At 47.4% G+C, this 12,529-nt stretch overlaps 2 protein-coding genes across 2 annotated transcripts; both read right to left on the bottom strand.

Moving 5' to 3' along the window:
- Positions 1-255: 255 nt before the first annotated feature.
- LOC120646884 (beta-glucosidase 6) lies at positions 256-5,517 on the bottom strand. Its single transcript, XM_039923393.1, has 13 exons — positions 5,302-5,517; positions 3,720-3,786; positions 3,008-3,066; positions 2,837-2,912; positions 2,603-2,674; positions 2,446-2,533; positions 2,096-2,351; positions 1,897-2,012; positions 1,567-1,790; positions 1,405-1,436; positions 1,209-1,311; positions 998-1,106; positions 256-905 (listed from the first exon to the last, which is right to left on the bottom strand). The coding sequence occupies exons 1-13, from the start codon at positions 5,479-5,481 to the stop codon at positions 731-733; spliced, it is 1,557 nt and encodes a 518-aa protein (XP_039779327.1). The 5' UTR covers positions 5,482-5,517; the 3' UTR covers positions 256-730.
- Positions 5,518-6,754: 1,237 nt separating this feature from the next.
- Positions 6,755-12,076, bottom strand: LOC120646882 (beta-glucosidase 6-like). The gene is made up of 13 exons (XM_039923391.1): positions 11,781-12,076; positions 10,384-10,450; positions 9,269-9,327; positions 9,105-9,180; positions 8,902-8,973; positions 8,724-8,811; positions 8,368-8,623; positions 8,138-8,253; positions 7,840-8,063; positions 7,627-7,661; positions 7,432-7,534; positions 7,237-7,345; positions 6,755-7,148 (listed from the first exon to the last, which is right to left on the bottom strand). Exons 1-13 carry the CDS (start codon positions 11,958-11,960, stop codon positions 6,974-6,976), a joined length of 1,560 nt encoding a protein of 519 aa, XP_039779325.1. The 5' UTR covers positions 11,961-12,076; the 3' UTR covers positions 6,755-6,973.
- Positions 12,077-12,529: the final 453 nt, after the last annotated feature.

Here is a 12,529-nt window from a genome sequence, read left to right as displayed (position 1 = left end):
AGCTAAGCTCTATTCAATTTACTCAACTGAGGATGTCAACCTTTACAGGTGTCCCGCTTTTTTATCTTCGTTCAAGCGCAGGACAAACTCTACGCGTTCAGTTTTAGCAGCATCCCAACAGGCCTCGGCTCGTCACTTGCAGCCAGTGAACGGTGTCCGTGAATTTGTGGGCTCGTGATAGCGTGCTACTGCAAAGATGGTACAGCCATATTTGCCTGCAAATGTATTACAGCAATCGAAGGATAGCAACGTTCGTCAGATAAAAAATAATTGGAGGGTCTCTTTGACATCTCTCTACAGATTTAGGAGTACAATCCATAGGTGTCCATTCGGCAGGTCCCCTGGAGTCCACATCGCTCGCGCAGTCATCGTCCTCATGGATGGTACAGAGACAAGAGAGCGGGGGACGCGTGGACTCGGCGTTGAGGCCGCAGTATCTTCCCTGGCTGCGGCGGCCGCGAGCTCACGAAGCGACGAGGGTCAGCTTCCCTTGGGATCGCGTTCGGCACAGCCTCCTCCGCTTGCCAGATTTGTCCTTTTTCCTACCACAGCGTGTGTGCACTCGCTCGCTGTTCATCAGATCATTCTTTTGTGATTCTGTATGTGTATATTTCCTCTCTGAATTAAAATGGGTCCAGCACTAACACATTTTGTCTACACGATCTGATGGCCTGGCCTGAAGAAGAAATGGCTATGCGAGACGAAGCAATGTACATCCAGCCCTCAGCTACTACTTAGAGCTCAGCAGGGCCTTGAACCACTGCACCGAGCTCTTGGGGTATCTCTTGAGGTTGTCCTTGTAGTCCACGAAGTAGAGCCCGAACCTGGAGGAGTACCCGGCCGTCCACTCCCAGTTGTCCAGCAGCGACCACGCGAAGTACCCGCGGACGTCGCATCCGTCCTCCCTGCAGCGGCAGCAAGCATCGCTCTTGTTACGATCATGCAAATGCCAAATCAAGGAAGAACCTAGTGTCCTAGTGATCAGCTCTGAAAGTACTTTATGGAGGCGGCGAGGTTGGTGAGGTAGTCGTTGTGGTACTTGATCCGCTTGCTGTCCTTGAGCGCGTCCTTGATGGAGGTGAAAGGGCCATTGCCGTCATCCATCCCTGCATCAGCAGTCAGTTCATCAGCTCCACTGTCTCAGCAGGGTATCCAAGTAATCTAGCAAGGTAATCCAGATTTCAGTGTACTTAGTCTTCTGGTCTTACCGTTTTCGGTTATGTAGATTGGTGGGTTATTGTACCTTTCCTTGACGTAGTTCATCAGGCTCCTCATCCCGCTGGGCACAATGTACAGCCATATCGAATTGGCCTGCGCAGCAGCGGCATCAAAGTTTCACGTAAAACATTTTGATATGATCTGATCTTGCTTGTTATAATGCAAGAATGTGGTGTTGAAACTCACCCTGTCACCGATCGGTTTCCCGTTCCTGAAAGCTGCAAAATTGCAGAACTGTCAGCTTGTGCCTAGGTTTCATATCAGAATGCTGTCTGAACACTGAAGTACAATGCAGCATTGCAGCTCGTTGCAATCAAGAACAGTTACGCGAAGAGGATGGGAACTCACGGAGGCTGATGGTTCCGGTGTCCGCCAGAGTGTTGTGCAGCAGGCGGCCGATGATGTTGGTGCTGTTATGCTTGGTGTAGTAAGTGGTGTAGTGGTTTATGCCCACAAAGTCGAGAGCTCCCTTGACAAGGGCAGCCTCGTCTTCTGTGAACTTGGGGAGCCTGTCCCCAACCCGTGATCTCATGGACGCCGGGTAATCACCGAAGAAGAATGGATCCGCAAACCTTTAATATTCAACCAACTTAGGTATCAACCATCCATGTAGCAGTTTCAGAACAACATTGTATGCCAAGCTGAAAGATACAAGGGACCTGGAATTGAGAGGCTCACCATCCTAGTTGAAACTCTTGCCCTCTTTTGGCAGCCTCAATGTCAATTGTAGTATTTGTCATCGGCTCGAACCACATGACGTCAAATGCTATTCCAAGCTCCCCATTCTGAGTAGCCTGTAATTTAATGGAGAAAAATATTAAGTTTCAGACATCAATCTAGTAGCACGAAATGTTAGAAGTCTAGAACTAGACCTCACCTTATAATTCCTTCTGTAAATGTCTGAAACCGTTGCATGAGCTAAGATGAAGTTGTGGGCGACGATGTAGGGCTCGGTGCCTGAATTACCTGCCTTGCAGTACAGATGGAGCAGCAAGGAACAGCGCCCTGGCGCTTGAAGCCCATCGTCGTAGCCCTGAATGGCAACCGTGTGCGGCTCGTTGAGCGTGATCCAATGCTTCACACGGTCTCCGAAAGCCTTGAAGCATATCTCGGCGTAAGCAGCCAAATCGTTGCTGCAATTTGAGCATTGAAATTAAGTTATGTCATGAATGATCAATTAAGCTCTGCAAAGTGTGTAGCTGAAGTGATACAGGTTAAAGGGCTCACACTATCTGCCTGTCAAGCCATCCGTTGTACCTGTCTTCAAGGGTCTGGGGCAGGTCCCAGTGGTAGAGGGTTACATACGGCTCAATTCCTGAAAGATTTCACATTGTCAGAAATTTCAGGCATTCTATTTTGATGACATATTGCCGGTCTTGTTCACCTTTTGCTAGCAGTGCGTCAATCAGTTTGTTGTAGTGGTCGATGCCAGCCTGATTGACTTGGCCAATACCATCTGAAGAAACAAGACCAGTTGAAGGATGACACTAGTATGACATCAGTAAACTGAAGATATCTGAAACTGTTCAAATCAAAGAAGAAGATTCCTATGCAGCAGCCATCAAGATCAGCCTGACATCTCATGGGCACGCTGCTGTTTTGGTTTCTAACCACGTACTTGGTAAAATCCTCGACCAGGCAATCGAGAACCGGTACGCGTCCATCCCCATGTCTGCCATGAGCTGTATGTCCTCCTGACAGTAGCCATTTGGAAACATCGAAAATATCAATTTTACAATAGGGCATCAGGTGCAGATAAGTGCACACGCGCTCTTAGAGCACTGCTGACCTCGAAGCGGTGGTACTGATCAACTGCAACATCAGCATTACTGAAGTCGACTATCTTGCCTGCACAATTGAAAACAAAACCGAAAAAGTTGAAAGCAAAAGTTTTATGGCTGTGTCTCTTGACTTGCTACAGCCTTCCATCGACTCTGGAGTCTGGAGAAACAGCAATATAACTGCCACACGTGGAATCCAATTAACCGGTCCATTCTAGACCTCCAAATGAATGGACAAATTAAACCAAAACTAAATGCATCTTATCTGTTCTTCCCAACCACTGGCGTACATGTGCTCGTTGCAAGTGGTGGTGGGATATATCACCTAGCACGAAGCACAACCGTGATCTTGTTTTGCTCCACTATGTACCCAACTTTAGAAAAAGAAAAGCATGGTTGATGCATCTATAAGATATGTAGTGGCATGGTCAGAGCGGAAACTATTGGCATGCCTGCAAGGCGGCAAGCAAGACACAAGGTAGAAGTGCTATGGGCTAATGATTGGACTAGCACATTATTCGACCACAAAGATATGTTTGGATTTTGGACGTGTTTCACTGATTGTAAACGTGTACTAACACTAGCTTAATTGCTTAAAATGGAAAAAATCACGGCATGTAGTTAGTATAATACTCTTGAGACGACTGAAACAGCTAGGTACATGCGTGAAACGCGGTTGGATCAGAGAGGGGACAGAGAGAGAGAATCCAAAACAAATACCAAAAGTGTGCGCAAACGTGTCCCAGGTTGTCTTTCCTCTCCCATCTTCCTTCACAGCCCCCTCGTACTGCAAAACAGAACAGAACAGAACAGACGTCACCAACGATGATCTTCTACCCTGTACAAATCTGTCAGGCTGCCGTCCGCACAAGCAGCAAAAGCAGGATCCAAACCCTCTTGATTCCATTGTCAAAGGCAAAATAGTCATTTTGATTCCTCAACTTTATTGTAAGGATCAAATTCGTCCCTTACTTTCAAAATGGCCAATATAGTCCATCAACTTTCATTTTAGGGTCATACCTGTTCTTATGCTGATATTATACTCCATGGTAACATGAGATAAATACAAAAAGTCAGTTTTACCCTTGGTTTATTCTTTCCCTCCTTAACTACACTCTTCATGTGCCCTCATTACAATGTGATACATGGGTAAATAAAATTATATGTTCCAAATTTAACACTTGTGATGTTTAGCTCATAAATGTGTTGATGCTCGTGCCACCACACTGATTTGCTTACATTAACTAAATATATTTTTAGTAATAATAAATTGTAGAGGAATTAAGAAGGGGAAGGAGATAAGCGTAAAGAAGATTTTTTGTATAAATCTCATATTATTAAAGAGTATAATATATCATAAGGATGAGTTTGACCCAAAAATAAAAGTTGAGTGACTATATTGGTCTATTTAAAAGTTGAGGGATGAAATTGACTTTCAGATTAAAATTAGAGACCAAACCGTCTATTTTGCCATTGCCAAATATGATTCGTCCCACAGAGAGGAATTTTTTTTTGAGAGCCCTAAGCTAGGGTACAAGTTGGAGTGTCTGAACTAAGATACAAACGGACGGAGCGGCGGCGTGGTGGAAAACGGGCACGGGAGCCGCATGCGCTCGCGAACGGGGGGGGGGGGGGGGGGGGGGGGGGGGGGAGGGGGTTGGCTGCTGCTTTGCCGTGCTCGCTCGCGGCGAGCCCGTCGGGGTGGGTCTCGGCCGCTTCCGCCGAATTTTCCACGGCCGAACAGCGCGGGGCCTGGGCGCAGGAAGCAGCGGCAGGTTCGGAGGAGCACGAGCATCCCTAGTCCCTACTGGATTGGCCAATCTAGGTGGTCGCTCGGGTACTCGATCTGGTGGATGCATATGCCCTTCCAGCCAACTTGCCAATCTAGCGTGGCTACATTCGCGCTGTATTAATTATTGCTGGGTACTACCTGTTTTTTCTGTAAAAGCAGTAATGTAGTGTGGTGCATTGCTAAATTCTCTCGTTGCTAGATGATCTACTCATGCAGACCGCGGTTCGGCTCTGGGCTGATGTGCAATCTTTGGGCTCGTTTCATCTCGTAGTTTTGCTGTGTATACATCGTGCGCGTCAAGTGAAAGAAGTTGCTGAAGCAGAAAGCTATACAGAGGTGTGCCTGTATAGAGGTTGCGCAATCTTTGGGCTCTGGGCTGATGTGCAATTTTTAGAGGTGTGCCTGTATATATAGGATCGTAGGTGCTTAGTCACAGCGCCGTAGAAAGCTACGGAGACTGCATGTACCAAAAAGATGTTGTTGGAGATGGGCGCGGAAGCCACAACGAACCTGGTAAGCGGAGGAGGCGGTGCCGAACACGAATCCGTCCGGGAAGCTCCCCCGCGTGAGCACGCCTTCCCCCTGCGCGATGCATCCTTGCAGCAGCCACACGCCGACGACGACAAGCCGCAGCAGCAGCGCCGTCCTGCATCGGCATCGCCCCCGACTCCTCTCCATCCTCCCCGCCATGAACGAGAGAGAGAGAGAGAGAGAGAGAGAGAGAGAGAGAGAGAGAGAGAGAGAGAGAGAGAGAGAGAGAGAGAGAGAGAGAGAGAGAGAGAGAGTAGTACTGCAAGGAAAGAATCGCCCAGCAATGGCGGTGTGCTGTGCATCGTCCAGGTTGTATTTATATATGGAAACATAGAAGCATTGGGCCCATAGCCCATAGGCCCCCACTGGCTATAGGCTACGCAATCTCTTGCTTTCACAGGGAAGTTTGGGCAGTGGATCTGGGCGGCCAGTGCAGCTGTGCAGTGGTGTGGCCTCTTGCTTCAAGGGACTAAACAAATGCTCGTTGAATCGAGGTTGGTTGGGGAAAGAGGGAGGGGCAGAAAGTGTGAACGGGGGAGTGGCTGCCATGGCTGGGAACCTTCTTCTGGGTTCCTATGATTGATCAAATGCGAAATGCGTGGAGCTCTAGCTAGTTTATTGTCACCAAGGAATCTCATCAGTGAGTAGAGTATCGTCGGGCTCGGTACCAACAGCCGCCTCAAATGCAAAGGACGTACGTGAACAGCAGATTTGGAGATCATGGATACGTACAAAATCCAAATACTAAATGACAGGCGAGATGTTGTGATTTGCGAAGATTCACACGATAATGAAGAACACATGATAGATTCAGAATTACAGGTAGATGCATCATGCAGCATTATAGACGATGTTTGCGCGTATATATGATTATGATATACATCCATGTTTTTGCCACTGTGGATGTTGTTTTTCTAGCTCCTAAGGAGTTGCCTTAGGCCAATCTCAATGTGAGTATTATAGGAGTGCCATAGACATTAAATTTACTAACATGTACCAATAGTATGAGGAGGGAGGAGAGATGAATGTTATCAAATGTGAGAGGAGTGTCATCACCATGACACTTCACTGGCACAATTCTCAAATTTTTAATGTTGATAACTGTGTCGAAGACACTCCTATTGAAACTGGCCTTAGTACAGATGTTCAGTACCCTCGAGAAAGAGAGAGTGGATCAAAGTTCAAATTCTAGTTACTCGTATTTGTTTAGGTGGGGTATTTAGTACTTCCTCGTAGTCCACACCATTTTTTATTCCTCGTAGCGCACACCATTTTTTTTTCTAGCTCTCGACGCGCACCACAGACGCCACACACACACAGGGAATTGAAGTCGCGCCCGTCGACAGGAATAAACATGAGGTTTCAATCGGAAGGCACAGTTCAATTTGTGAAGCAAGGGACGTTGTAGGAGCAGCAACTATATACATGCATGTGTGACCTGAAGAAATCCAGTGTTCATTTCTGTAATTAAGCTTGTTTTTTAGTATCCTGTGTGTGTGTGGTATCAGACATGATAGGTTGATGGCTAAACCATACAGAAGATTGGATCATGTACACTGAAGCTGCACGCACTTTTGTTTATCCTATGAGCATGTGCTTGCGTAGAACATAATATATACAAGTATGGACAGACCAACGATATCTGACGTCTTCAGCTGGAGCTGAGCAGCGACTTGAACCACTGCACCGAGTTCTTGGGGTATCTCTTGAGGTTGTCCCTGTAGTCCACGAAGTAGAGCCCGAATCTCGAGGTGTACCCGGCGGCCCACTCCCAGTTGTCCAGCAGCGACCACGCGAAGTAGCCACGCACGTCGCACCCGTCCTCCCTGCACAGCAGCATCTCATCGTCAGGGTCGTACGAGACATGTATGCAGGAAATTTTGCAGACTTAAGAGGTAGAGTAATCTTCAGTACTTTATGGAGGCAGCGAGGCTGGTGAGGTAGTCGTTGTGGTACTTGATCCTCTTGTTGTCCTTGAGGGCGTCATTGATGGAAGTGAAAGGGCTGTTGCCGTCGTCCATACCTGCATCAGAATTCAGTAGTGTGCTTTCAGAGCACAGATGTAATCCAGGAAGATATTCCAGCAGGTTTCAGAGTATGTGATCTTACCGTTTTCAGTTATGTAAACGGGTGGGCTATTGTACCTCTCCTTGACATAGTTCATCAGCTTCCTCATCCCGCTGGGCACGATGTACAGCCAGATCGAATTGGCCTGCACAACGGTCAACGGCAAAGAAATTTCACATGGGTTGATTCTCTATGATCCTGCTCTGTACAATGCAAGAATATGGTTTCCCAACTCACCCTGTCTCCAATCGGTTTCCCGTTCTTGTCGAATGCTGTGAAAGTTGCAAAAATATCAGTGTTTATTTCCATTCTATCAGTTACACAGACAACGCTTTTAGCATGCCTGAGCTGAAGTAGGTAGCATTTTACAGCCTGATAGTATTTAGCATGTTTCAAGTTTGATGGCTCATTTTAAGTTGAAATGAACTTGCAAAGGCGATGAGAACTCACGAAGGCTGACGGTTCCGGTGTCGGCCAAGGTATCATTCAGCAATCGTCCAATGATGTTGGTAGTGTTATGCCTCGCGTAGAAAGTGGTGTAGTGGTTTATGCCCATAAAGTCCAGAGCCCCCTTGACAAGGGCAGACTCATCTGCTGTGAACTTGGGCAGTCTTTCTGCAACCCTTGTTCTCATCGTCGCCGGGTAATCTCCGAAGAAGAACGGATCCGCGAACCTTCCGTACTGAACCGAGTTAGAAGTAGTCCATGATCATTTCACAACAATAATAACTTCAGCTCAGTGGCTCACCATCCTAGCTGAAACTCTTGTGCCCTTTTGGTAGCTTCAATGTCGATTGTGCTATTTGTCATCGGTTCGTACCAGATGACATCAAATGCAATCCCAATCTGGCCATTCTGAGTTGCCTACAATTGTTGGATGCAGAAGATAAAACTGACTAGTTAGCGTAGTCAGACAATAAACTGGAACTTAATGGTCACCTGACATTAAACAGCACAAAGATAGAAAGAGGTGCTCACCTTGTATTTCCTCCTGTAGATATCTGAAACGGTGGCATGAGCTAGGATGAAGTTGTGAGCGACGATGTAGGGTTCAGTGCCGGAATTCCCTGACTTGCAGTACAGGTGGAGCAGCACTGAACAGCGTCCTGGTGCGTGAAGCCCCGCATCATAGCCCTGAACGGCAACAGTGTGCGGCTCGTTGATCGTGATCCAGTGCTTCACACGATCCCCGAACGCCTTGAAGCATGTCTCAGCGTAGGCCGCAAAATCGTCACTGGCATTTTTAGCATGGAAATGATTACTACTTATGCTATGCGTGATGAATTAAGTTATGTGAAGTGTGTAGCTAGAGTAGCATGGGTCAAGGGACTCACACTATCTGCCTGTTCAGCCATCCATTGTACCTGTCTTCCAGGGCCCGAGGGAGGTCCCAGTGGTAGAGGGTTACATATGGCTGAATTCCTGAAAAATCGAATTGCAAGAAGTTCAGACCATTTATTTTAGTTCGGTATTACAGATTTTTGTTATCAAAGTTTCCTGCTTGCCCTTCACCTTTTGATACTAGTGCATCAATCACTTTGTTGTAGTGGTCGATGCCTGCCTGATTGACTTGACCGGTACCATCTGAAGCAACAAGAACAATTCAAGGCCAAAATGAGTATAACAATAGTAACTGACGACAAGTGAAAATGTTCAGATGGAAGAAGCTGACATATATCAATGGACCATTGCTATTCTGATTTGAAGCCACATACTTGGCAAAATCCTCGACCAGGCAATCGAAAACCGGTAAGCATCCATTCCCATGTCTGCCATGAGCTGTACATCGTCCTGAAAAATAGAAGTCCAAAACCATCATAAAAGTAATTGGGCACAGACATATATTGTATACATGCCACTCTTGAAGAGAACTGCTAACCTGAAAACGGTGGTACTGATCGACGGCAACATCGGCATTGCTAAAGTCGGAAATCTTGCCTACAAATTGAAGAAAAGAAAAACCCTGAAACTTCTGCATTCAGGTTCTGAAACTTCTGCATTGACCACTAGAACAGTCACTAGAAGTCTGAAGATTGCCAACGGCCACATGCTGAGCCATGCAATTCCAACCCACTGTTTTAGGTTGGATAAATGGCCATGCCAAAAGCACACGCATTACGCTCATTCCTCCCAACCACTGGAGCACAGATGGACCATGCACTCATTGCAAATGGTGCAGGCGGGACATATCACCTCGCACGAGCACAAACTGCGAGTCTTGTTAGCTGTTGCCTTGTTAGCAGGCATGAACCTGCTTCCTGATCAGTGGGGGTTAGTGTCATGCTCATGGCTGCAAGACACAGGCAACAGCTGCTGTGGGTCACGGATTATTGGCCTATCAAGCCGTACTCTTCTGAAATTGAAGGGGTCTTGTGAGCCCCGGTAATGGCGTCTAGTGCAGCTGCCGTTTGTTGCCAAGGCGTGTAGCCATGGCGAATGCAGCTGAACATCCTACCGAAGCAAAGAAACTTTTCTTGCGCGTGTGAAATTTTAGGCCCTGTTTAGTTTGCGAAAAAGTTTGGATTTTGGTACTGTAGCACATTTCGTTGTTACTTGACAAATAATGTCCAATCATGAACTAATTAAGCTTAAAAGATTCATTTCGTACTAATCAGTTAGACTGTATAATTAGTTATTTTTTTCAACTATATTTAATGCTCTATGTATGTGTCTGAATATTTTATGTGACGGGTACTGTAGAAATTTTTTTTGAACTAAACAGGGCCTTACTGTGAAAGGCATGGTTTAAGCAGCTGTGGAGAAAAGGACTGGACTTGAAAAGGAGCGCAAGCGTACTGGTTTGCCCTTTGTGCCTTGCAAGTTTCTGAGACCCGAAAGTTTCGACATCCATGTCCAGGGGGCCACTAGCGTGTGTGGAATTTTTTTTTCGATCGGTAACGGACCCCGCGATCGTGGATTGATCCTGACCTGATTGGAACGAAAAAAGAAGAACCATGTGTGATGCGTTCGAGTAACTAGAGAGGGCATGCGTACCGAACGTGTGCGCGAAGGTGTCCCAGATCGTCTGCCCTCTGCCATCCACCTCCACCGCTCCCTCGTACTACAAAATGTCATCAAAAAGGAAAAAAATGTGTCAGCCTGAGGCAGGAACAGGAACTAGCAAGAGATCTAGCAAGGCGATGAAATCAGCTGAAATTTCCATGAGTTCGCGGTTTGATCATCATTTCCACGAAACAAAACCGGGTCAGCAACCTGGTCGTCTCGAGCTTCGTAACTGGGGCGCTCTCACTGAAGTTGACCCGGTTCTCGTGAGTCGGAGAGTCCTCCGACGCTTTCTTTCCAAAAAAAGAGGTCCCCCGACGCGCGGCGGGAGGGATCGGTGAGACCATAGGCGCGTGGCTGACCATGCGGGCGGGTGCCGTGGCCGCGCACACCGCCAGCCGCCAGGCGATGAGGATGTCTCCTACCGCGCCCGCTCCGATCCGACGCAAACGGACACGGCTCGTGAGCGCTTGGGATTCCGGCCGTTTGCGCCGAAACTTCCACCACCAGCGCCGCGCTCCGTAGAGCTGGCTACCCGCTGGACTGGGTCGGACATGTGTCAACCGGTGGGGGCTACATTTGTGCTGTGTTCTTTCAAAAAAAAAAAAAGATTGTGCCGTGCCCGTTAGCCCGTATGATGACACTGGCTCGGGCCTGCGTACAGGAGTATTTCTATTTTCTACAAGCCTCGTGTTCTGTACGGTATTTTTATTTGAAGAATTGATGCTTCAGTTCTGTGACTGCAGATAGTAAAAAAAATATATAGCTCATCGCGCGGTTTTGTTTACCATATACGTGGTTGTACGCTGAAAGTTAAGTTTGAGGTGGATGAAAAAGGCCGCTGGATAGGACTAGTGTTTATGCTGCAGGGGCCAGAAGAAAGATCCAAAATGGCACTGTCCAAAGGCAAATGGGCAAACCCAAGGTCACACGACAGGAATACAATACAACTTTGCGAGAAGGGAATGGGAAAACGGAAAACCCACTCCCGAATGAAAAAGCGCGGCTTTTTGTCCCTTCCAGGCTCCCATGACCCAGCTGGCCTTTCTTCGTCCTCCTTCCGTAGTCCTCCCGGAGTAAGCTACAATTCATCTCCCGTGATTTTTGTAGCAGCAACCGATTTTTTCCCCAGTCATATCACTAATATTTAACTGAAGACGTCGCTAAAATTTCCTTGTGTGCTAAACCACGGCTAAAGAGCGAAAGAATTTGATCGGCAACGACGGCAACTACACCACACAGCATGTCCATCCAAGAGAGAAATGCAAATACGAGCCCGTGCAACTGAAGAACTCAGGATCATTTTTTTTTCAAAAAAAAAATTGAGCGAGACTAGCTACCTATCTAGGAAGAAGATGTGGGAGATGACGAGAGAAGCCACCGCGAACCTGGTAGGCGGCGGCGGCGGTGCCGAAGACGAACCCCTTGGGGAAGCTCCCCCGCGTGAGCCCAGCTCCGCCGCCCTGCGCAATGCACCGCCCTGGTAGCGACGCGCCGACGAGGAGCAGCAGCAGTAGCAGCGGCGCCGGCGGCGCCGTCGTGCGTCGCCCACTCTTTATCCTCCCCATGGGCGCACGAGCGCGCGCGTGAGATCGAGGCAGGCCGAGGTGGGGCTCCAAAGTGCGGCGGCGAGGAAAGGAGGAACTGCCTGAGAGCCTGTGCCGAGTGGATGTGCGTCGGCGTGCGTGTGCCAAGTGCCGGCCGATGCTTGATGAGCTAGTGGTATTTATAGGAAAAGCAATGGACCATGCACCCCACTAGCCACGATCTATCTCACAGGGACAGCGAGGTTGGCCAGTGGACCATGCCCGTCAGTCGGTGATAATGACTCAGTGTACGTAGTGCTCTCTTGCTTGAAGGGAGATGGAGTTGTGGAGCTATGGACCATGTCCGAAAGAGAATGTTGATATTTATTAGTATTAAATGAAGTTTGATTATAAAACTAATTACAGAATTTGGGGCTATACTGCAAGACGAATTTAATGAGGCATATTAACCAATGATTAATAGATAGTTACTGTAAAATCACTGTAGCAAATTATGAATTAATTAGACTCATTAGATTTGTCTCGCAAATTAGCACACATCTGTCAAAAAAGTTTTATAAACAAATTTTATTTGATACTCATAAATAAAA

This window comes from Panicum virgatum, chromosome 9K (assembly GCF_016808335.1).
Source record: "Panicum virgatum strain AP13 chromosome 9K, P.virgatum_v5, whole genome shotgun sequence".
Classification (NCBI taxonomy): domain Eukaryota; kingdom Viridiplantae; phylum Streptophyta; class Magnoliopsida; order Poales; family Poaceae; genus Panicum; species Panicum virgatum.
The sequence above is the reverse complement of the archived record's forward strand: the minus strand, read 5'-3'. Positions and strand labels throughout refer to the sequence as shown.

What these genes read in the sequence shown, in the direction of transcription:
- LOC120646884 (XM_039923393.1), bottom strand. Translation starts at nt 5,481, where the DNA reads ATGGCGGGGAGGATGGAGAGGAGTCGGGGGCGATGCCGATGCAGGACG. An exon ending in ATCAGTACCACCGCTTCGAG is followed by an intron (nt 2,913 to 3,007) that starts GTCAGCAGTGCT and finishes GGCTACTGTCAG; the next exon opens with GAGGACATACAGCTCATGGC. An exon ending in GGAAACCGATCGGTGACAGG is followed by an intron (nt 1,312 to 1,404) that starts GTGAGTTTCAAC and finishes GCTGCTGCGCAG; the next exon opens with GCCAATTCGATATGGCTGTA.
- LOC120646882 (XM_039923391.1), bottom strand. Translation starts at nt 11,960, where the DNA reads ATGGGGAGGATAAAGAGTGGGCGACGCACGACGGCGCCGCCGGCGCCG. An exon ending in TGGCTGAACAGGCAGATAGT is followed by an intron (nt 8,624 to 8,723) that starts GTGAGTCCCTTG and finishes TAAAAATGCCAG; the next exon opens with TGACGATTTTGCGGCCTACG. An exon ending in TCTACAGGAGGAAATACAAG is followed by an intron (nt 8,254 to 8,367) that starts GTGAGCACCTCT and finishes CAACAATTGTAG; the next exon opens with GCAACTCAGAATGGCCAGAT.